Source organism: Archocentrus centrarchus, chromosome 19 (assembly GCF_007364275.1).
Source record: "Archocentrus centrarchus isolate MPI-CPG fArcCen1 chromosome 19, fArcCen1, whole genome shotgun sequence".
Classification (NCBI taxonomy): domain Eukaryota; kingdom Metazoa; phylum Chordata; class Actinopteri; order Cichliformes; family Cichlidae; genus Archocentrus; species Archocentrus centrarchus.
Window position 1 is genome coordinate 12,811,228 of NC_044364.1, and position 23,949 is coordinate 12,835,176.

The 23,949-nt window shown below is 38.4% G+C and overlaps 2 protein-coding genes across 2 annotated transcripts in view; both read right to left on the reverse strand.

Moving 5' to 3' along the window:
- Positions 1 to 1,052: 1,052 nt before the first annotated feature.
- LOC115798746 (dnaJ homolog subfamily C member 7-like) lies at positions 1,053 to 10,722 on the reverse strand. Its single transcript, XM_030755700.1, has 14 exons — positions 10,641 to 10,722; positions 8,301 to 8,389; positions 7,773 to 7,897; positions 7,536 to 7,649; positions 7,347 to 7,421; positions 6,138 to 6,256; positions 5,846 to 5,999; positions 5,014 to 5,178; positions 4,735 to 4,826; positions 4,579 to 4,652; positions 4,335 to 4,481; positions 3,948 to 4,103; positions 2,494 to 2,568; positions 1,053 to 2,331 (listed from the first exon to the last, which is right to left on the reverse strand). The coding sequence occupies exons 1-14, from the start codon at positions 10,709 to 10,711 to the stop codon at positions 2,294 to 2,296; spliced, it is 1,494 nt and encodes a 497-aa protein (XP_030611560.1). The 5' UTR covers positions 10,712 to 10,722; the 3' UTR covers positions 1,053 to 2,293.
- Positions 10,723 to 11,989: 1,267 nt separating this feature from the next.
- LOC115797778 (zinc finger protein 385B-like) overlaps positions 11,990 to 23,949 on the reverse strand; it is an 84,235-nt gene continuing 72,275 nt past the window's right edge. Inside the window, exons 4-9 of the mRNA XM_030754274.1 lie at positions 22,173 to 22,280; positions 18,035 to 18,218; positions 14,847 to 15,218; positions 14,547 to 14,755; positions 14,261 to 14,359; positions 11,990 to 13,946 (exon numbers count right to left, since the gene is read on the reverse strand). Of these exons, the coding sequence (XP_030610134.1) occupies positions 13,716 to 13,946; positions 14,261 to 14,359; positions 14,547 to 14,755; positions 14,847 to 15,218; positions 18,035 to 18,218; positions 22,173 to 22,280 (1,203 nt within the window). The 3' untranslated portion in view covers positions 11,990 to 13,715. The remainder of the gene's footprint in view (positions 13,947 to 14,260; positions 14,360 to 14,546; positions 14,756 to 14,846; positions 15,219 to 18,034; positions 18,219 to 22,172; positions 22,281 to 23,949) is intronic.

Sequence of the window (23,949 nt, forward strand, 5' to 3'; positions counted from 1 at the left end):
TAAACCATGTCACGTGGTAACGTCAGTCACAACCACGGTGTTAAAAAGAAATCACCCAAACTCGGAAAATTTTACGGAAGCAAACTTCACATTTGAATGTAGATAAATCAGTAACCATTCAACATATTGACATCAAACTTGGAGGACAGTAAGATATTGATGAGTACAACTGCAGAGCACAGAAAATATAACCCTATCTTCTCTTATACTGGACTTATTGCCCTTTGTTTAGATTTTAAACTTAATCATATAGATAAATATACATTTCTGGCAAGCCTTTGAGCAGGCGGCACGTAAAAATTAAGGCATTCAGGGTCATTGTACAGCAAGTTGTCACAGGATGCATATACACCAAATAACCAGTTATAGAATGAATGAAATAAAACCCTATCGTGAATAAATATTTCTTAAATATTTAGGTAACATGCTTTTCATCTTTGTTATTGATTTCAGATCAAAAGTAAACAAAGGCAATAACTGCAATATAAGAAAAGGTAGGGTTATGGTTCTTGTGGTCTGCAGTGGTAACTCTTTAATACGCATCTATCCTCCGAGTTTGAAGTCAGTATGTTGCTGAGATATTAAGTGTGACTGATAGGGATCACTTTTACGTAGTCTGCCTAAGTGTCTCCATGCCTCTCACCAGGTCACACACACAAAAAACAAATCACTTAAACTGTGAAACTTAACCAAGGAAGAAAAGGACTTTTCTTAACACGCCTCCTTTTTAAGGAACTTCACTTCAGTAGTCAAACCAAACTCAGAGCAAAACACTTCTAGTCATTTTCCAAGTGAAACATTACTCATACACAGTCAGATACGTAGATCTGTAAGTGATCAAAAAGATTACACATACTTGCAAGTGCTGCACACTTAGATATTCTGCCAAGCTTTCATTAAAAATACTCTTCAGGAACAACAGATGCAGGTTATTGATGTAGAAAATAAAAGTAGAATTATATGTTTTACAAAACTAAATTCACTTCACATTCCTGGAACCTGGAAAAAAAAACCCAAGTCAAAGCACTGAAGTATTGCAAGACAACTGGACATTGCAGTAAAAGACAAGCCTTTATTTTATCAGTTAAAAAAGAAAAAAAAAATGTACACATCAGTGACAGGACAGTTTACAATTGAAGCTTCTGACCTGCTATCAGTGCCCCTTTAAACAGCTGGAACAAGCAGGGGAAGGGCTGTACTCATGAAATGTGCATAAAATTGTGACTCATGACATGAGACTAAGATAAAAAGATTTTCCTACAGAAAATCATGAAACCAAAAAAATGCGCTATACAAGTGTAACTGCTGCCTTTCCTGAACTAGGATGTGGATTTCTTTACAGCGTTAAATGTAGGTTTCACTGTAAGACGCTTTACTGATTCTGGTAAGGCACCACTTGAATTTGAATGGGGCAGTATGACACATGGGCGGTGTTTGTGAATTGCTTTGAAAAGAAAAAAAAAAATATGTGAAGGTTTATTTGGGTCCATTTCAAAAAAAAAAAAAAAAAAAAATCAACAATCTGAGTGAAAAAGATGGGCCGGAAAACATTTACAAACAAAGGAAGACAAAGACCACTGGCATTCTGCTGCATACGCTTTAGGATGTACAGTACAATAAATATAAACAGACTCAGGGAAGACTGAAGGACAATATGTGGACACATAATGCTTTACATTCGACTCAAATATACAATGAAGAATGGAGAAGAACTTAAAAACCCTGTAAGTCAATTCTATATTTGGCAAGAGAGCCAGTAAAATCTGCACACGCACTCCAAAGAGAACTGCGTTGTCCTTAACAGGCTGTCCTGAGGTCAGATTTGTCACTGAACTTCCACAGAACACTGACATTTCCTCTAGAGATGCGCAGTCCCAGGAGAAATTTAAAGATGTATACATGGTTCCAGCTTCTAAAAATAATCAGATATGATGGCCAATATGTCCTCATGGTTGATCCCCTTCATGAAGACTGAGGGAGTTTAATAAGATGAAATTTAGTGGAATACAAAATATAAATTTTGGCAATAGAGACGAGCTCTGCTCCACTGATACACCTGCTTTTAAAAGCCTTCTGAAATACTTATTCTTCTTCAGTGTTAATTCATAACTTAAATTGCTGAATAATCCTTCCCAGTGTTTGCGTGTCAATGAAGGGGAGTTAATTTAGGAATGTATGCAGTAGTCAAAAGAAGATTTTTTTTTAATGAGATTTTAGCAAGACACTCAGAAGTAGAGTATCATGAGGTGACTGTGGGTCCGACTTGACTTTGTCCACTGTGTGCTCCGCTGCTTTAGCCGAACTGGAAAAAGAAATTTCCAGGTCCAGAGTCTGTAATCCAAGAAAATTATTCAGTTATTGCTCAATAAACACACACACACACACACACACACACACACACACACACACACACACACACACACACACACACACACACACACACACACACACACATAAATAAAATAAATAAACTTGGGGGACAAATAAATATACCTGGGCTGGAATCAAAAGTAAATCCTCCACCATGGCCTCCAAAGAAAGCCCTGAAGATGTTGTTTGCATCAAAATCTGTAGAGTAAGAAAATATAGCAAAGGTTAGCTGGTAAGATGGGAAACAGGAACGCAAAGGCAATATGGAGATAAAACAGTTTGACATACTGTACACACATTTTATCATTTCTAGACATCATCATCACAAAGAGAAACAGAAACTACAACGACACCAATACAATGCAGGGTTTCTCTTTTAAATACATGTCCAAATTATAACTGGTAACTGAATTCAGTGACTTTATACTGCCAAACCACTATTGGAGATTTAAAAATCCGATATATCAGCCAACATTTGTTTCTTTCAGACACACAAAACAAACAGATTTCCCAAATATTTTTTTACTTGTTTATGTTCTACCCAACCCTTCTTTGATCAGCTGGTTGTTGCATGGCAGGTGGGAAGTTGCAAAGTGCCCTCTGGTGGACAAACTACGCCACATCAACAAGGTCAAAGCCTGTTCCCCCCCCTTTCTTCTTTGCTTTTTTTTTTGTATTTTTTTTTTAATTAGCATTTTCCAGCTGTTATACATGCCAATACCAATAGATCAGCAATTATAATATCAGCGCGCCGATAAATTTATTGGACTCTAACAATTATGCCACAGTAAGAATTGGAGTTCTACCTTTTACACCAGCTAGCTTTCTCTTTGTGATATTCTGTGATTTAAAAAAAAAAAAGAATATCCTCTAAAACTTCAACTTTATGGAGAAAATTCTAAAATCAAAAGTTATTTGGTATGTTATTGTGGTCTGTATGTTAAATTGTTGCCACCTACATTAGCTGTATTTTAAAAGTCCATATAGTAAATGTCCATATAATAATAACCTCTGAATCGATTTTGGTAGACCTCGTGTTGCAAACTGGTCCCTGACCATAGACTGCAGTGAAGACATTCTCTTTACATATATCCACATGCACTGCAAATATATTGAATTTCTGTAGGCAGACTGGTGATTTTCAAAAGGTTTGGTTTATCTCTTAAACATCAAATTTTTGTTTTTACTTATCCTGCCTTTCCATGTCTAAATGACTTTAAAAAAAAAAAAAAAAAAAAAAGCTTAAATTTAAATGAGAACCAACAACAGTCTAACAAAAACTTTATCTGGCCCAGAATTTTCATTTGCCTTTTTTTCCAAATGCACACACATCCAAGCTGGATCTGTTCTGACAATCAAGATCTTCTGGGTTTCTATGGGTCTTTTATTATTTTCACATCTGTATTTCCCACTACAACAGGTCAAAACATCTTCTGGGCTACCCTTTTTTCTTATGATGCCCCTATTTGCCAACTCAATAGTGAACTGGATCCCTCTGTGAGAAATGTGAAAAGCTCATAAGAGCACAGGGGGAATGTAAATCCATCTAAACTAAAGAAAAAAGAAAAACAATTTACCTGAGCCATCAAAACAGCCGTCGTCCTCCAGGTCGTGGCCACTGTCATAGCGAATCTTCTTCTTCGGGTCGGAGAGGACAGTGAAGGCCTCACCAACTTCTTTGAATTTCTTTTCCTCCTCCTTTTGCACTTCTGGTGTTGCTGAACTGTGACGGTCTGCAAAACAATTACAATATAAGCTGACAATGAGAAATCCTTAAGATAAATGAGAATCAAATATAAACACAGAGCTACATCAGTGATGGAGTAGCTCATGAGTCATCACAATTCATAGGTTATAGTAATGTGTGCACCTTTCACTTAAATCTGACCAATACTCTAGGTGGAGTAGTGATTCTTGTGAACTGTACTAGTATGAAATGAATGTGTAAAGCCTTAGATGGCTACCTGGGTGATGCATGAGGGCTCGTTTGCGGTAGGCTTTTTTGATCTCATCCTCAGTTGCGTTCTTGCCGACCCCCAGCACCTTGTAGTAATCTTTCCTTTTGCTTTTCTTCAGCTCCACCTGTGCCGTCTTCAGCATACGCTTGTGATCTGACGGGAAAGGGAACCGCAAACCATGTGAGCGTGTAAAAACCTGAACATCTAAACATGTCAGTTAGGTCTCGATGAAACAAGGAGAGCAGCTCACCTGGCGTTTTTTCTGTCTGGTAAACTTTTTCATAGTCCCGTACAGCCTCTTCATACTGCTCCATGTCCATGTAACTACAGGTTGCACAAAGCCAGTCAAAACACACAAAGCATGCAGAATTGACTCAGGATGACTCAGGATGACTCTGTAACATACCACTGAGCTCTTCTCAAGTACGCTTTGATGTAAGTGTCATCTAGTTTGATTGCACTTGTACAGTCTTCAATGGCTTGATCAAGTTTCTTCAGCTGTTGATCAGAAGATCATGACAGTGAGCTGACAGGATACAAAGAACTAGAAGAGCCAGAACACTTCGCAGTGTTGCTAATATTAAGCAAATTATCAAACAGTATTATAAATGCTTCCATATATCGCCTATAATGAAAGTGAACTATGGTATCATTCAATAACTTAAATGGATTAGTTGCCTTTTACCTTTGCTCCTGCTGTGGCTCTGTTGCAGTAGAGTTTAGCATTGGTTTTAATGTTGTTGGGGTCTATCATGAGTGCCTCTGTGTAAAGCTGGTAGGCAGCTTCACAGTTGCTGTTCTTAAATGCCTGGTTTCCCTCCTCTTTCTTAGCTTTTAAAGCTTTAGCATTCTGGTGAGAAAAAAAACACACACTGGTCAGGAACGACTGCGGGAAGTCAAAGCATCAATATTTTTCAGTCCTTCTATCTGAGAAATCCTATAGAGGTAGTATGTTGAGATTTAATCTGTGTAAATAGAAAATCAATTACATGTTCAATTGCCACCCCCCCCCCCCCCCCCCCCAAAAAAAACAAAAAACAAAAAAACAAAACAAAAAACAAACTGTGTGCAAACCTGATGTCTAAATACATCTCAAATCCATTTTCATCCTTATTTGCAAAGCTGATTTTTGTATTGTATTTTAAATTTAGAATTGATTACATCACTGTGTACTGTTGGTCTTCTGACTCTGAAAGCACACTGCCAAGCTTTCATATGTCTGTAAAATGCTTTACAGCAGTGTGTACTATGTTGACCACAGGTGCGCACACAGACAGGTACAAACTAAAACGGGGACTCTCTACTGCCCAACAGCGCTGTTAGGGATGAAAAAGTTCACAAGGTGTGCATCTTAAAGTAAAGCTCCCTGAATTTAAGCAATCTTCTTTTAGCTGCTCCCTTTAGGGGGTCACCAGATAAAACCCCATACAGATTATTCTCTCTGTTTCAATTAAGTGCATCTGTGAGAAAACAAACACACAAAAAATAAAATAAAATAAATAAATAATCAACCTTACCCTGCAGGCTAGCCGGGCCTTTTCATGGTCAGGTGCCATTCGCAGAGCCTGAACAAAGAACTGCACTGCTTTATCGATGCAGTCCTCATAGTAAAGACACAGGCCTCGAACATACAACGCGTCTGCATTTGTGGAATCCATTCGCAGGATGTCACTGTAAAGAAAAGTCCTGTTTTAAAAGGCTGGCTTTAAAGAGTTTGTAAATTAAATTCTCCCTTCAGTAAAATCTTATGTTACGCGAATGACACAAAAAAGTTGCATAAAATAATCACTGTATATGACCGGCTCCTACCTTGCAACAGACTGGGCTTCTGGATACCGTCCGAGCAGAGCGAGACATTCTGCCTTAAGGATTTTGAAGCGGTGGCAGGTGGAAGCCAAAGCTAAGGCCCGGTCCATACAGTACACCACCTGCATCAGAACCACAAGCAAATACTACACAGTTATACCCCATTTTACATTCAGACACTGAGTAAACAGAAATATCTGGAGCTTTGTTAAAGCTAAAAGATCCATGCATCCACTGGACAGGTCACCAGTCCATCACAGTGTGACACTGACACCACTGTGATGCTGTTGTCTTTGTAGTAAGGCTGATAGATTATGGCAAAAATAATAAACGCAATTGTTTTGGGTGGGGAAGGGGGGGGGGGGGGGGTCAACATTTTAATTAATTACCTCAACAGACATAAGTTATTTGAGGGATTTTCTTTAACTTTATAATTTAAATGAAAATTAAATACTTTTTTTTTTTTTAAATGTGAAAGAGGTGGAGGACGCAGGTTCATCCAGTCGGAGTTAGGCTCCGACTCTGAGATTTGGCACTACAGCCCATCTTGCAAGGGCAATCACTGGTCCCTGAAGGCCCGCCACCATTGTGGGATTTTTGGAGTGAAGATGGGAAGGATGAGAGGGGCCAGGCGGCAGCAGGGTAGCGTGCCCCCCCCGGGGCCTGCAGGGTAGCTAGCCACAGCCGCCAGCCAATTGTCGTCTTCCACCGATAGCAGTCCGCGTGCGACACTGAGTAATCTAGAGACAAAGGCAACCATTAATATTCCCACAGGTTCACCTCAGAAACTGTGAGAATTGTGATTTTTCTACATAGATGTTGTTGCTTGAAGCCTCTCCTTTAGCCGTCTTGCACTAGTGAATGCGAGCCAAAAGCTTACGGCTAAAAAGGAACAAATTTATATACACAAAAACAAACACAGGCTTTTTGGCAAAACATAAAAACAAAGTAATCAATTTATGCCCATTACTTTGTTTTCATAATCATTTAAAGCCAAAATTGTAATTCAGGTTAAAATATGATAAATGGTCCAGCCCAAATTGTATTCATAGAAGTCACAGTATTTCAACTAACCAAACAGATGGCCGACAAAATGCTTTTCCAGCATATTTATGTTTGGGTAACAATTACAGTCATACAGTGGAAAACAAAACCCAATTTAAACTTTACAAGATTGCAGGAAAAAAAGTCACAAAAAAGAGTGTAAATTACCTTTCTGAAATCTCGCTTTTCAAAGCCAAAATCTGCCATTCGCTCGTACTCTAGCAGTGTTGCCGCATTCTTTTTCTAAAATTAAAAACACCAGTTACTAATAGATTCATAAATATTTAGCTCAGCATGTGGCCCTATTCAATGCTTGTTTTTATATCGTAGTTAAATATAACAATAAAAGCTTCCCACCTCCTGCTGCGCTTCTCTATTGCTGGGCTCCAGCTCCAGAACCTTCTGAAAGCAGCGACTGGCCGCCATGGCATTTCCTAAAGACAGGTGGCACTTGCCCTCACGTAGATGCCCCTATGAGATGGAATAAACACTTCTCAGAACAACATAACTGTGCATAGTACTCTCTGTGATGCGCAAAGCAGTAAATATAAATAAGGAAATATATTGTATATGTGACAATGAGTTCAAACTCACCTTCATGAAACAGTCATCCAGACGCACAGCCTGTTGGGAATCTTCTAAAGCTTCTCGAAAACGAGAGAGCATCATGAGGGTGGCCGCCCTGTTGCCATAATAACTGGCATTTTTGGGGCATGCATCTTTAAATAGAAAAAAAAATGTCACACAAATAAAATGATACAACCGCACATCTAAGATCGACATCTGGGCTTGCCAACAGAAGCTGATGCCACTGACAACTGTAGTGTGCTTCAGATGGCACGCACAGAGGGAAAAATCACTGGAAAATAAAAATAAAGAGGATAAACTTTGACATCCCCATTTTTTTTTTTTTTTGTTCTGACTTAAATGAGCATTACAGCCTGCTGTGCAGCTGAATCAGCCACTGCCAAACAAACTATGTGCCAACAATCAGTGTATGTGGGACTGTTCACGGGCAGGATTTCTCACCGGCAAAGTATGAAGAAATATTGGGTGGGTGTCTCTGGGTGTTTACAATTAATAATATGAATACTTAATTCCAGCAATATAGAGTAAACTCACCAATGGCCTTGGTGTAATAGTTGAAAGCCTGAGAGTAATCCTTCTTGCTGTAGTATGCATTTCCTTGTTCTTTGAAGCTTTCAGCCAGACTGGAAAGCAGGGAAAAGGACATCAAAATTAATTAAAATACTCAATAAACCAGAAAACTAATAAACCATTTAAATTCCTCCAGAAGGTGGAGATGTGCAGGAAGTGAATGTTGCTCTTAAAACAACAACTACTGCCTCACTGAAGTACCACAAACCTTTTTATTGTTGTAGCTTCCACTGATGGCTGAAATACTTGATTGTAATTGAAAGAATGAACCTGACTGTAAAACAATGGTACTACTTCTAGTACCAATTTGGATTTTTCAAGGCATTTCCACCCAATGTGGTCTGAGTGTCTACAAGTATTCGACTGCGCTGTGTTTCACCCGGAACTAGGGCAGAAGACCTGGGTACATACAGTCCTGACTACTGATAGCTCAAGCGCTAAACATAGCAGTGAAATTCACCTGCTGCAGTCTTTTCATAAGTGCCAAGTGTTAAAGGAGAACTCAATGCCGATTCCCATGTACAGTTTTCTGTTGCAGTTTTGATGTAGCCCAAATACTGTCAGGTATAGCAAGAGTACCTTTAATATACAGTAAATGTAGGCACTGTTGCTACATTCATTTGCTGCATTCACATTTTTAAAAAGAGCAACATGAAACCTTTGAATTTCTAACTGAAATACAATAAATTCTTTAGAAGTATTTGATGTGATAATGCGAGGATGTTGCCAAACCAGAGTTAGATTTAAGTTCTACCTGTATTGCTTACATCTTTCTGTAAAAACCCATGTGCTTTTACTGTGTTCAACAGCCCAACATGGAGATGGATGCCGTTAAGTACTTCTTACTTTTTAATGGATTTCCTTATTGATTCCTGAACAATTTTCTGTGTATAAAAGAAAATACTCCACCCAGCCTGCACTCTCTTCTTCACTTTAGCGCATTTTGCTTAATTTAATTCTTAATTTTTAAATTCCCAATGATCAATTTTAGATTTTCTGCAAAAGACACTACATGCAAAAATGTTTGTATTCTTTGTTTTCATTTTTCAGGCATAGAAGTCATAAATGATTTTGCAAGGAATAATTGCCTAATTGGTTGCTTTTCTAGCAAACTGTCTGCTAGAGAAACTCAGGGTTTATCCTTGCTCAAAATTAGCCTTTGGGGATGATTTGCTCATTAATAAGTCTACAAATCGTTAAGGCAATCAGGCTGTGTTTACTATATTTAATAAATGTCTATGCTGTTTCGTGTCGTGAGCGTTTGATAACAAAAAAACGTATTTAAAATTTGCGTAAACAAAACACCACTTAAAAAAAGATTTTAACTATTTTTATTGCAATCCTGGTCATTCTTTTTTGGTGGGAAGGCTAAGAAAAATGTATCTAGGAAAAACCCTGCACACTGTAGTCACATCTTATTACCACAGCGCGACAAATCCTTTTAACTGCATCGTGATGTAAGCCTGAGATGGTCTAAAATAATCGATATAGTGCACTTAAACACCTAACAATCCGTTTATTATTCCAACCAAGTGCGTTACCTTGCGTTTACAGTGAAACGAAAGACAGGCCACATGCATGAGACCAATAAAAGAAATAACCCATCAGTGGGCAAAGCGCACATTGATGACTCGCTTCCGACATGATTCACCCGTGTGAGCTAAAGGTGCGAGGCGCTCAGGTTTAATTCTCTTTAGGTGCACAAACCTTCGCTGTTGTATCACTACATACATCCGTCTGAATAAAGTGAACGGCATGACATGTCTTGGGAAGGATTTAAAGACAGATAATCACTGCAAACTTAAGTTATGAAGGCTTTAGCTGATGACAGTCTCCTATGGAAGTTTCTCGAATATGAAAGCAGGAAATGCTAGCGCCCAATAAATAAGAGGCTTTCTTGAAGCTGGGATTTAAACACATCTTGACAAACTGCTCCATAGAGCCCACAGAGCTCAGCACACATGAATTCCTGGATACCTCAAATTCACCGTGGCAAAGCACGCCAGTTCACTCGGCTTTGTACTCTTAACGAACAAACTGGCAAGCATTTCTGTTCCTACTGATTTTTAATTTGCAATGTCTAAACAATGATAAAGCAAAAGCGTGTAATTTAAAAAAAAGTAAGATTTAAGAACGATGTCGAGTCTCCAAAACCAAAGCAGCAAAAACTAGCAGGGTTAGCTTGGCTCCGGGGTGACCGCACTGATGTTTCCGAGCACTGTCAGCTAACTGTTTATATCACTCGGGTTATTTTCACTTTATACACGCAGCACAACGAAACACAGCGAACAGTTATACGTTTACCGTTCGAGGTCCTCCTGGTTGCGGATTTGCGGCTCTGTTTCCACCGGCACGTCGATGTCAACAGCTGCCATTTTTTTCTGGAAAAGACTGTGAAATGACGTAATTTCCGGAAATCGCTTTTTGTGTCACGAAAAAAAATTAGGTTACTACAAAAAGAAGAGAACACCAAATTATACAACATATACTTTTATCACTTCCTATAGCGGGGGATGTATCTGTAGTAATACGATGTATGCCCATTTATATTATGAATAGAATTGTATACATTTGGGAGAATTTGGTGCGATTGGAGGCTTGGACTTTTATTTTGAAGGCTGTAGGTAAGGGAGGTTTCATAACTTCATTACACGCTTGGTTGTTATCAATGTGTTATTTCAAGTTGTGTAAACAATATACACACTACACATTTTCCAGAAATGTCGCTGAGCATCGGGCTCGCTAATACTGCTGGGAAGTGCCACGAAACAAAACAAATCATACATACTAATGTCTAAATTTCAGTTATTTTATTGCAAGAAAAATGTTATCAAAAATAAAAGGAATCAATAATGGGCTGCTATTAGCTTTAAAACCCTCAATTCATCCCTACACCTTCACCTGTATTTTATTTATTCAATCACACACTGAGTTCACCTGAAAGCATGCAGCTCCCCCTGCCCAAACTGCTTCCAGATTTTCCAGATAAACTCAAAAATATACAGGTGGTTTTTCTTATCTTCTTAATGCCCATGTTAGCAGCTGAAATCTCATTTAAAAACTGTTCAATACCCAAACAACTGCATCCATCCCAAAGCATTAGGTCTAGGCAACAAGAATAATTTAAAATACTTTATTGCACCAATAATCATATGCCCTTTCTTAAATGTTATATTGCCATCATTGTGAAAATCCTGATAATTAGTGTTCTTTATAACCTTTTTTAAACAATCTCTAGACTTGCAGCAAAAAGCACTAACATCACTATTTTGCACTTGTCTATCCACCACTAGAGGGCACTAAGCTATTAAAATACAGGTGCTAGGAACAGCTCAGCGGTGACTCAATCTGGTTAAAATACTGACCTCAAGTGTTAATTCACTTGTAACTATATTGGTCGTTATCAGTACTTCAAATCCTCAGGGGATCAATGATAATTTCTTCTATAACCTATATACTCATATGAGCTATTATTTTGTTCTATAATAAATGAAAACTAGATAAATATTCAAAATTATAATATTTGACCCTTTTTTTAATCACTTGGCTATATTATTTAATGGTGTCTGTTCACTATAAAACTATAACAAGAAGAAATAGACACTTGAGTCCCTGTGAAGAAAAAACAACCACAATGGTGTAAAAACCAGGATTATTTATAAGTTCATATGGAATACAGTATCGACATTTTTACCACATAATAATTTACATTATTGCAATTGATGCACAGTTACAGCTAGTCATTAATTTTACTGGGTGACACTTAAAAATACATATTGCTTAGGGTGATTCAGCACAGCCATGTAGGGTAGAGATTTCTATAAGGAGAGGACATTGTTTTGTTTAGTTTTTCAATACACTCTATAAATAATAATTATAATGTCAAAGACACTTGAAAAACTTGCGGATAAAGCATTTTGATGCGATGACAAGCACACACCCATTCATCTCTTCATACTGGACAAACAGCATTGAGCTGTTACAAAATCCTAATTTACTGGGAACACTTGAAGTCCCCTTATTTAGCTTTTTTAAAGGCAGCATAAAAAAAGAGTGTTTTGTTCAATGGACTGCAATTATTAATATTTCTAATTTTGATTTTCTATTATTACAAATGTATTGTACTGTGTTGTCTGTTTATACACCAACTTCCACTCATGGACTGCCCACAGGAAGAGTTATAACTGTTAAAACAAAACACTCTTATATCTGCATACAAGTATATTATAATGTGTTATAAACCATTTATGTTTATATACTGCTTATAAATGCTACCGTAAATCTGGGGACTTTAAGTGTTAAATCCTATGAATCCATCTAAAATCACCTGAAAAACATATCATTGTGGCTCCTGTTATAAAGGGTTCTCAAAGCTTTGATGACTGAGATACAATTTAGGGAGCCAACATATGATTGAGAGCCGCACAGTAAAGGTGAACATATCAAACATTCGTAATAGTTATGTGTATTTTCAGAAGATGGTAGTTTAAGTAATAATAATTTCTGATCTGGTTTAGAACTTTTAAACCATTGGTATTTGTCAGTGTTATGAAGGTTTATTCTGCTACTATGGCCAGAACAGAGTTTCAGTTGAAGAAACATTCCCTTGATTTTTTTTTGCTCTGTTGTATCATGATAAGACATGAAATGTGCAGTGGTGCACACCTTCCATGTAAAATGCTTCCAAGCACAGCACTTTGACAACCTTGGGCCTAAAATAAATGACAAGAAAAGGCATTTGTATTAGTTGATGGCAGTTAAAATGTAACTTTGTTGGGATTCAGTGTGCTCAGCCATACAAAGTTACAGATCTCCACTGTCTTTTTCATAATTGGTCATATGGAAATAACCAGTTTCCTGTCTGGATTCTTTTGATTCAGATTTGGTTCTGTAAACTAAAGCAAAGATGAAGTATTTTTCTTGTTTCCCAGAGTACAACTTCCCAAAATTAAAGTATTTTTTGGCAACAAACACTGAGTAACATTTACACATCCTAGTGTATTATTTTCTTATTATTTTATAAATAAAACTATAAGCTGCTTATCATTATGGCTTCCAGAGGGGTCCGGACCCCGGGGAACATGCACTCAACAGTTTGCTGACAGGAGACAGCTGAGCTATGGTCCATCCATTTTTAAGTATGAGACGCTGGTCAGTCAGCACAGAAATCTCAATCCACACCAGGGGATTGTGCTTTCTGCTCTTATGACTTGCCAAATTTGACATGATATGCTGTCCTCACTGTCTCTGCATAGTGTCCTTGTCACTCAAAGGGTGCTGTGATTTGTTCGCAGAAAACCAGTTTGATCTCTTCTGCCAGTTCAGTTTTGGCTAGTTTAGGTCCACTCTGCTGTTGGTGCTTCAGCCTCATGCTCATTGCTAGTAAGGAGAGAAGATTATAGGTGCATGTGTGGCCCTTAGAGGTCCTGGGGCAGGCCTGAAGAGCGTGGGACTGATCAGGGGACCCTGGATTATGGCTGTAGGACCTGGCGGCAGTCGTAGTGCCAAAGGTCCGGACGCCATGGTGCACAAGGCAGCTGGGTTAAGGGGGCTGGTCAAGAAGCCTGCTGGCAGGGCCTTGGATAGATGCTTCTGTAGGGCCAGTTTAGTCTGAAATCAAAGACAAAAAAAGTGTTTTCAGTCTGAGCAAGTTTAAAGCTATACTAGCCTCTGTAAGGATGTACTTACACACAGTGCTGCTCAGAGTGAAATACATATCAGCATCTTGGCAGCCGTCAGATTTGCAAAAATGCTGACAGGTGCAAGGTACAGCATTTCATTGTTTGTGCTTCAAGTGATCTTGAATGACCATGTGTGATTTAGACAAAAATAAAAGTAGGCGTGTGTGAGAGAGAGAGAGAGAGAGAGAGAGAGAGAGAGAGAGAGAGAGCGAGAGAGAGAGAGAGAGAGAGACAAATTCTCACCGCTAAGACAGCACTGGGCTGTAGTTTATTATAGGGGGTGAACTTCGCCTTGACAGGCTTCCCAGCCAAATGCTCTTTGTGTCTCCTGCTGTTCATGTGCTAAAAAAAGGACAGGACGACAGGAATACAGTCATTTTGTCAAGATAGCTCACACAAACAACTGCATCCCAAAGACTTATCTTGTAGAATATAAAGTAGTCATCCTGCATTTTTAGCTTTTATACAGCAATAAAAGGTTTATACAGCTGTAAAAATTAGCCAGAAAAAACAGGATAAATATTCATACCTGCTTTAATTGTGTCTCTGAGTTGACAGACACTTGGCACAGTTCACAGTGAAAAGGCTGGTTGTTTACACCAACTGGCCTTGTTGGTCTGGCCTTGCTGCCCATTCGCTGCTTAATTCGACAGGTTGGTCTGGCCGATGACGTCATCTTGACCCTACGTTTTGGCTGGCTGGCATTCTGGCCATCCAGCATCTGCTTGTGCTTAGAGCCTGAGTCAATCAGTCCAATCAGACAAGAAGAACAGATGTTAAATGATAGTACTAATAAAGAATAAAAAGAACGAAAGGCCAAACTACCTACCGCTACAATGAGCCTCCAGCTGGGAGCTGGAATTGACTGTCACTTTACATGTAGGACAGTGGAAATATTTTTTGTTGCTCTTGGACTCTTTAACCTCTTCCACCTTCACCGCCTCCTCCTCACCTCCTGTGGAGCTTCCCTGAGGCTCAGAGTGTGGCGCTGAACTGGTAGCCGGGCTGCACCCTTCCACATGTGGACTGTTTGAGGGTAAGTCAGAAGACTGAGAGCCAGGGGAGACTTGGGGGGACAGGTGAGGAGAGGTTAGTGACGAGCAGTCCGTGGATGAAGTTTGTGAAGACGGAGTGGGTGCTAATGAGCTCCCTTGGCTGATTTCAGTTTGGTGCTGTGCAGAACTGGATGAAGTGACTGGGCCTGTTAACACATAAACATAAGCAGATGAAGACACCTTTCATCATGACTACACTGGCCAAATAAGCATTTTAAAGGAAATACTATATTCTAATTTAGAGAGTCAGTTCTGTATGTTAATTATAAGGCTACAGCTGCCTAATGTGGCTGCCTAATGTGACAAAAAAAATGTGGTGAGAGCAGTCAAGGTGGCAGGATGAAGTGACTGAAGGGGAAGTTAAAAAGGGCAAAGGGGTGAATCTTATTATGCATGTTTTAATGATTCAAGTGGCAATACAGTAGCATTTTGACTAAATACAGATAATTCCCTGCCTCATATCAAGGTTAATATCTGGGGCAGAGAGCCAGGTCACAATCAATTGGTCTTGTTATAAGAATCCAAATTTGAATTCTCCATCTGACAAACTGCTGTAAGACTATTGTTAATTTAACCTTACAAAATGAAGAAAAAGGCAACATCATCATGATCACTGTGCTAAAAAATAACAAAAAACTGATTCTTTGTCTCCTTTCTGTTAATGCATTGCAGCTCTCTCTCTCTCTCTCTCGCAGATTGAAATGTTACTTCCTTTCCATTTACATTGTGTGGCTTGCTACAATGGAAAAAACATTGGTTTAGCCCCCGAAATTCAGTATACAGCTACCATAAATAGTAGCGATGTGTTCTATCCAGGCTACTTTCAGTGAAAGCATCACGCAAGCATCACAAACAGCCTCAAGGGTACGTGCACATGGAAAAGATACTGGTTTAAATAGCAACCCTAAAATATTTTATAGATGAAACTGTAAAACAAGGTGCTTCATTACTGTGTTGCATTTATATCTGGGTGAATACGTTTGTTGTTTGGTACTAATATAAAGCTTAAAACTGAAAGGCAAAAGAGTATAAATGAGGGATGAATCCTTTTTTTGCCCCCTCGTTGCACTGGGTGTGTATGAGAGCAGTAGGAGGTAACCAAAACTATAAAGGTGTGACCTGTAAAACAAAAACAAAAAAATGGGCTGAAAGAAGTTTCAAATGCTTCAAAGAGCTGCACTGTTATTACACTGAGTCAGGTGATCTCTCTTTCTTCTCATTTTGACCATCAATTTTACATAGAAGTGGCAAAGTAATTATAATATTAATATAAAGTGTTATATTGAACTGATTTTAAATAGACTAATTCTGACTTTTATACCAATTTTCTGGTGGTATGCAAAATACTGTACATCAACCAGTAATTGCAAAGAATACAAATAATAAAATATATTGTTAATGCAAAGTGTGGGATAGTCAGTGCAGCATATCCAGCAACAAACTGAGACCAACCTGTGAAGATATCAATACAGCCTTTAGGCATTTGTCTTCCTCTTTTCAAAAGTGCTTCATTATTTCTAAAACTCATTGTTTTTAACTTTATATAGATTTTTAGATATTTGTATGAATTTATTTATTTCATTATGGCCACACCCATGTACGTTTTTATACTTGCAGCATTTGATTATTTGATTTACATAAAACATGATTTCTACACAGTCAAAGTATGACTAATACATTATCTTGACTTATGTGATCTCTTTAGAAAAGAACCAGGACCTGACCTCCCTGTGCAACTTTTTCTTTGTTCTCATCCTTTCATATAATCCTGCTATTATGCTTATATTACACTCATCTCTCTTTAATTTTCATATCTTTTCTGCTTTTTTCTGCCATCTCAATCATTCTTTCTTTGTCCCTGTGTCTCGCTGTCATTCGTTCGCTCTCTCTGCCGAAGCTCCCTCTGTCACCATCAATCAATAACCATGGCAACCACCGAATGTATCAAGCTTATCATTATGTGGTTAAAGGGAAATTGATAGGCGCTGGAAGAAAATGGAAGGGAAAGGATCAGTAATGAAAAGGAAAACCAGACAGACGAGAGAAAAGAAGATGGTGACAGTTTTTAGTCAGGAAGAATGAGAGGTTGAGTGACTAATGACTGGAAGGGAGTAAAGAAGCAAACAGCAAAGTCATTACTCTTTCCTGTTACATGCAACTATACAGCCAATAGCTATAAAATTAACAATATAGAAAGGATATGGGTCAAAACCAGTAAGCACTGCTGTCCCCATATTTTTTCTGGGGATTTGTGCATTGTGAATTACAGTGACTAAAAAAATGAATGGAAATTAACAGGAAAAAAAAGATTAATTGATAATAATTTTTGCTGCCCTACTCACTGAATAACTCCAAGCTCTACTGAAACGCCAATAAGTTCATTAATCAGAGCCCATTTTCAATAATATGAAGGTTTAAAGATATTCTTTCAACAAAAAAAACATTTAAATTCTACCATCTAAATGGTAAATCTACAGTTAAGAAGAGATTAACTCATATTTCTGTAGCCCCTGCTATGCTGGCTACCACTGTTTGATTTTGAGAAGAATATACGTAGGTAAATATTACCCATGCTTCTAGCACATTTTCCATAACTTTCTACACTTTTTGACATGTCCATGAGCAAAGTGACAGCACATCATTACATAACTGGAATAAAGAACTTGCATGTAAGAGTTGTGTCACTGTTAAATAAAAACCAAAATCTGACAGTAACACCACTACATCTCTCTTTAGATGGCATCTCTGCTAAGGTGCTTTAAGGCTTCTCATCTTGCAGAATGTCTTTGCATGATGGGAGTAATTACCTGTCTGACAGATCCAATGATAGCAGGACAGGTAATAGCTGGTAATTAACCAGCTGAGTGGCAGATACTAAGCCTTAGTGCTTATGTCTCTCAAATTACATCTAATTACTCAGAGGGTGGTGAGAGGACTGGCTTTAGAAAAGAAAAATGTATACCTGTTTTGTCTTTTGACTGCAAGTCTGTTGGCCCAGTTACTCCTCCCATCACCCCCTTCTCTCTGTCTCTGTCTTTGCCCGTTATTGATTGACTCTGTCCGTTCTTCTGCCGATTCCTCTGGGTCTCCAAGGCCTTTAGCTTGCGAGCATGCTTGTGACCTTTGTAGTGGGCCTCTGCTTGGGTCTGGCCATCATGCATACACACATACACATACACACACGCACACACACACACACACACACCCACAAGAATATGCACACAAGGGCAAAACAAGCAAAAGGGAAAGTCAGTGTACAGTATATGCACAGAATGACTGATTAAATTAGTGAAGGACAGCATGAAATCAGTAAACTGTAATATTTCCATCTGTTCCACTGCTTTGACTTCACATGCTCCCATAAATTTAGGGAAAAATATGCGTTTAAGCATTTGACTCGGAGGGAGAGTCACATCACCATTTTGATAATCATCATTGTCATGATGATGCACAAATGAGCATCAGTTGGACTAATGGCATCTCATGAGCATCCTCTAAGCTCACTGGCTCATCTTTCCACTGATTCGTTCTGACACAAAATGGCCCGTGTCCGTTACACTGTGACACATAATGACCTCTGTGCCTCCCTCTGTAAGAGAAAACACATTTGTGGCAATGAGACAGCAGACGCATGCAGATATGTGTGATCCCCAAATGACTCTGGATATCTGTAGATAAAGCTCTACAGAGGAAGATCAGCTTCTAACTTCATGTCCGAGTACACCAACAGTGAAAACAGCTGAAGCAGAATATAACCATTTCTACTTCCAAACAACATTAAATCTTAACATTTAATATGCAGTCATTATCTTTAGGAAACAAAATAAAGCAAAACATTTTGGTTATTATTTTATTAATAAATACACAAAATGTTATATAGGTTTCCTGCTGACAAGTCGCCTCCATGACCAGTTTGCAAACTTTATTTTGACAAAGGCATTACTTCAGGGTAAATAAACCTGTTTGTTACTTATTGCTGAATATAACTACGTCATTTACACATAGATGCTGAAATACATGATATTTCCTTAGTTTGGCAAAAGGTTCAAGTATAACTTCAGCAACTTAACAATTCATGACATCAGGAGTACAGAACAAGCAGAACTCATAAAGGATAGGTTGGTGCTAGTCCATACTTTTCTTAGTGTTGACATATAAATTAAAAACATCTAATTTAATTTAGCCCTGTGATGGACTGGTGATCTATCCAGAGGTGTACCTGCCTTTTGTGATACTAAATGACAGGTGGGATAGGCATCCCCCACCCCACCCCCAACCCTAAATTAGATAAGCAGAAAATGGATGAATGGATAGATGATTTATGTGATTTACTCATTAAAATGTCTCCATTTGCCATTTTCTTCATGTAACATAATGCTTACATGATGCATATTTAATTCTTTTAATTGTATTACATAAGAAATAAACTAAAAGCGGGCATTTACACGAGTAAATGACAGTATGAGACATAAAATACATTTTTCTCTCAGTACTCATACACAACATCTATGCTAAATACTCATTAGATTGCCATATGTGTACTAATACACCAAATAAAAATAGCCTTTATAAAGTCAAACTTGTTTAAGTAACCTTTTCTAAAAAGGACACAGTTTATAGAGCTATTTTTTTTAAAGGGTCTAAATGAAATTGCATGGGTCAGTGCTCAGGTATTGGAGTTAAATAACCTTTATTGGTTTTGGTCTTTCCATGACATTGATGTATTTAATAATAAGAAAAATATGATGACATAACCACACTTATCCTTTAAGAGCACATATTTTTTGCAACCCTGGTGCCTTTCTGTATACGAAAGACACAAGTCCACTCCCTAAAGAACACAGAATCAGTGTGACAACACTTCAAGGATCTGCTTCACACAAGGCTGTTAGATAATTTGTAATTGCTCAAATTATCCATACCAGTTTCCAGACACACTGTACATCCCCTGCTAATGCACATTCAAATTCATAGTGTGCAGACCTGATCTTTAGGTGAGCATAGAGTGTGCATAGAGTGGTGGGGTAGAGGTCTCCCTGTTAACACTTTGCATAAAGCTTGGACTCCTACACAAACAGAAAGGGTGGCACCATGGGTCAAAGTGTGTGGTTGGGAATGCAGGGCTGAGCAAAGGGTATACAAGCCCTTTGGCTACGTTGAATGTCAGTGCACACTAACCATTCAGCGTGATTTTCCACTGAGTCAGACAGACGACTCTGCTCTCATCTGCATACTACCATACTATCTGGCATGCCAGTGTAGTATGAGTTCACCATGTTCCACCATAGCATCTTTGAAAGAATAACACATGGAATAAATTTCCCAGGACTGCAAAACCAAGATCTTCAGTTACAGACACCTGAAGCAGACTGCTGCCCTTCATTCAAGCTGCTTTATGCATTGTCGCATCAGTGAAGCACTTCATACAAACAACAAGCAACTGTCCATGGAGCAGAAAATTAGGTCATATCATTGGTGATTTGTTGATCTGTCAGACTTTCATGCTTTTTTTAGTGGGTTTAGCAGCTTTAAATTTACAGTAATTGTGACACCAATCCTATAGGAGCAGCCTTGTATAGGTTTCACTTTCAGAGTTATCCATCTTTGTCTTCATACTGGACAAAATGCTTGAGCTTTCCATTAAAGAAGAGCCACCATAGGACTTTCTATCATCTCCTGGTCTCCACCAACTCCTAAGAAATGCCTTTAGCATATAAATACACAGCTATGTCCACAAACTAGTTGCAGACCTTGATCTTTAATGGCAGGCATAGTGAAAAGTAGGTTTTAGAGCCTTTCAAAAAAAATAAAAATAAAATAAATAAAAACAGTTACGAGAGCGAACCAAAATAGTTGTGTGATAGAAAACCAAAAAAATGAGTTAAAAGATGCTAAAATGCATACAATTTTTAAAAACGCTGCAAAGTTAAGTAGTTGGAATCAATTTATTGCAATTTTTCATCAGTAAAAATATCAAAATTCAACTGCAAGCTAAAATAACACTTATTCAGCATAATTGCTGCTGTTAAGTCCCATGTTGGGGATGGCAAGCTGAAGCTGCGTGTCCAGCATGAAAAATAGAGTTCAAAACTGTGAAAATTAAACCATAACTATAGCTCATGTATGTACTGGTACTACACAAGTAGTGAGATTAAAATACTGCCAAACGTCAGGTTTCTGGACTTTCCCTTTAATCAGTTTTCATTGTGAAGTGCAAATTCCTTCTGGACAGTGCTGCCCCCTGTTGGGACCTGGTACCTGCCTGCAACCTGGCATCCAACTCCTGGGTCAACCAGCACTCTCAGCACAGCTGCAGGTAACACAAAGGGAGGAGAGAGCCTGTTAGCTAGAAAACAGACTCCATCACTGTATACCCAAAAGTAAAGAGCAGAGACAGAAAAAGGAGATTAGGAAGCAAGCGTAGTACAGTACAGCCTAGACCAGTGTCCTGCTACTATAAAGTTCCAGAAAAAAGCAGAGTCATTGTCATTCTCCCAGTTTCCTCTTAACAATATAAATGCAAATATGTATAAATGAACTCCATAGGCATGGAAGTCAAATGAATATGAATAAAGTGTGATAAGGTGAAAAGGCAACAGAACTAGAGGACTGGTCTCCCTTTAAGAGGCCAGTAGTTTGAAAATAGAGAGGATAGAAATGTAACGAGCAGAGTGATAAGGAGGATAGCTCGCACCAAGATTGTTTTTGACCACTGGGATGCAAAAATACTACAATATTTGAAACTATGTAGATGATGTTAGTTGCAAAAAAAGCTGAAAGATGAACTTTAGATGAGTGTTTGGAGAAGCCTGCTTTTAGCATACATTAGGAAAGGAAGTGGGTCATACAGCTAGAAAAGTGAGATAATGTAGATTTTGCACTCCTTTAATTTATTTTAGAAAAATGGTGTGAAAAGAATGATATGGTTTACTGTTGTTAATGGCTGCTGGTTGCGGACAACAGCTGTGTTGTCTTCAAACAGCTTCTATCTTGCAGTAAATTAGAGATGAATTCTGGTTATCTTAAAATTGTATTCTAGATCTAGATGCCAAAACCTTGTCCTTTGGGATATCAAGGAAAAGGAGAGTTACAGCACTTACAGTAGAGTTGAAGCGCAGGTGACAGATGTTACAGGAGATGATGGGTTTCTTCTTGGGTGGAGTCATGCCAAAGGTGTGGTTGATCACTGCCTTCTGCACTGGGTCCATCTACAAGGTGGAACACACACACACACACACACACACACACACACACACACCCACCAAAGGAAACCAAAAGTGCACAGTATTTCATTTTATAATCCGGGACCTTAAGATTTTTTTTGCTTACAAGCCATGAGATTAAACAGTATGTGCAAGAATCAAATATTAATAAATATGCTTTAGCATGTTTTCCTTAAAAAAAAGGCATTTCCTAATGATCTTATTTATTAAATAGTATATTTCAATTTGTTGTCACGTTGTGTTGCTGCAACTTGGACTTGAATCTGCACACATATACCAAATAACTACTCATATTTCCAATTTCAGATAATTATGAATCAGTGCTGATTTCTCTGATTACTTTGATTAAATAGGGGTGGAAATTTTGCTTAGAGGCCTCCTGTGATTGAATGAATTATTGCACTGTGTGTGTTAAACACGGATTTCTGTGGCAAATGGCTATAAGTCTGTTTTTAACATTTATCATTCTGTGTAATGAAATAGGTTTAAACTGTGTATATTCTTCAGAATATAAGCCGAGGAAATTGCAGCCCTTATTACTTTTTTAAATTGTCTCTTTTTAAAACACAACTTCTGCTCATGTTTTTGGGCCCTACAGTAAAGCTGTGATATTCAGCCATATTTTTAGCTTTAGCTATTTATCCATATATTTATCCAGCATCCCACCTGCCTGATACATTTAACACTTTCCTCAGACTTTACTCATTACAGGTTCAAGCTATGACTATGAAAGTCTGCCACATCGTTGTTTAAAGCCAAACCAAACGTGGGTTTTTTTGTGTCAGAAGGAGGTGTTATATTTGGAATTACTCACATTTATTGTATCAATTAAACATTTGCCAATACAGTTGTGATGGATCACTTTGTTTCCTAAATAACATATCTATGCAGTTCAAGTACAATTCAATTCAAATTCTAAGTTATGCTTGCTGATTTGACAGCTTTCATTTAATTGTTTAAACAAACATTAAAATAAATGATAACATCCATCCATCCATTTCCGCTTATCCTGTTCAGGGTCGTGGGGGGGCTGGAGCCTATCCCAGCTGACATAGGGCGAGAGGCAGGGTACACCCTGTACAGGTCTCCAGCCTATCGCAGGGCCAACACAGAGAGACAGACAACATCCACACTCACAGTCACACCTATTGGCAATTTAGAGTAGCCAATTAACCTAACCCCAGTAAGTGCATGTCTTCAGACTGTGGGAGGAAACCGGAGAACCCGGAGAAAACCCACACAGACACGGGGAGAACATTCAAACTCCACAGAAAGAGAGAGAGAGAGAGAGAGAGAGGCCCGGGCCAAGGTGGAATCAAACCCAGGTCTTCCAGATGGTATTCTAACTGTGAGGCAGCAGTGCTAACCACCACGCTACCATGCCCTTATTTTTCTTCATTTTGGTGGTTATTTTATGGTGAGCAAATACCAAAATACAAGCTGTGGTGACATCACAAGTGGCTATCCTTAGTTTCTAAATGTTTGCAGACCTCTACTTAAAGTATTAAGGTAGTATTTGGACCTTTCAGGAAATACATTTTTTTCACTTTCTTGTGAAGAATTAGATGAGAAGTTGCTCCCTCTCATGTGCCTACAGCAAAGGTAACAACACTAAACCTTCCTACAGTTAGGTTCATTATTTGTTCAAGTAAGA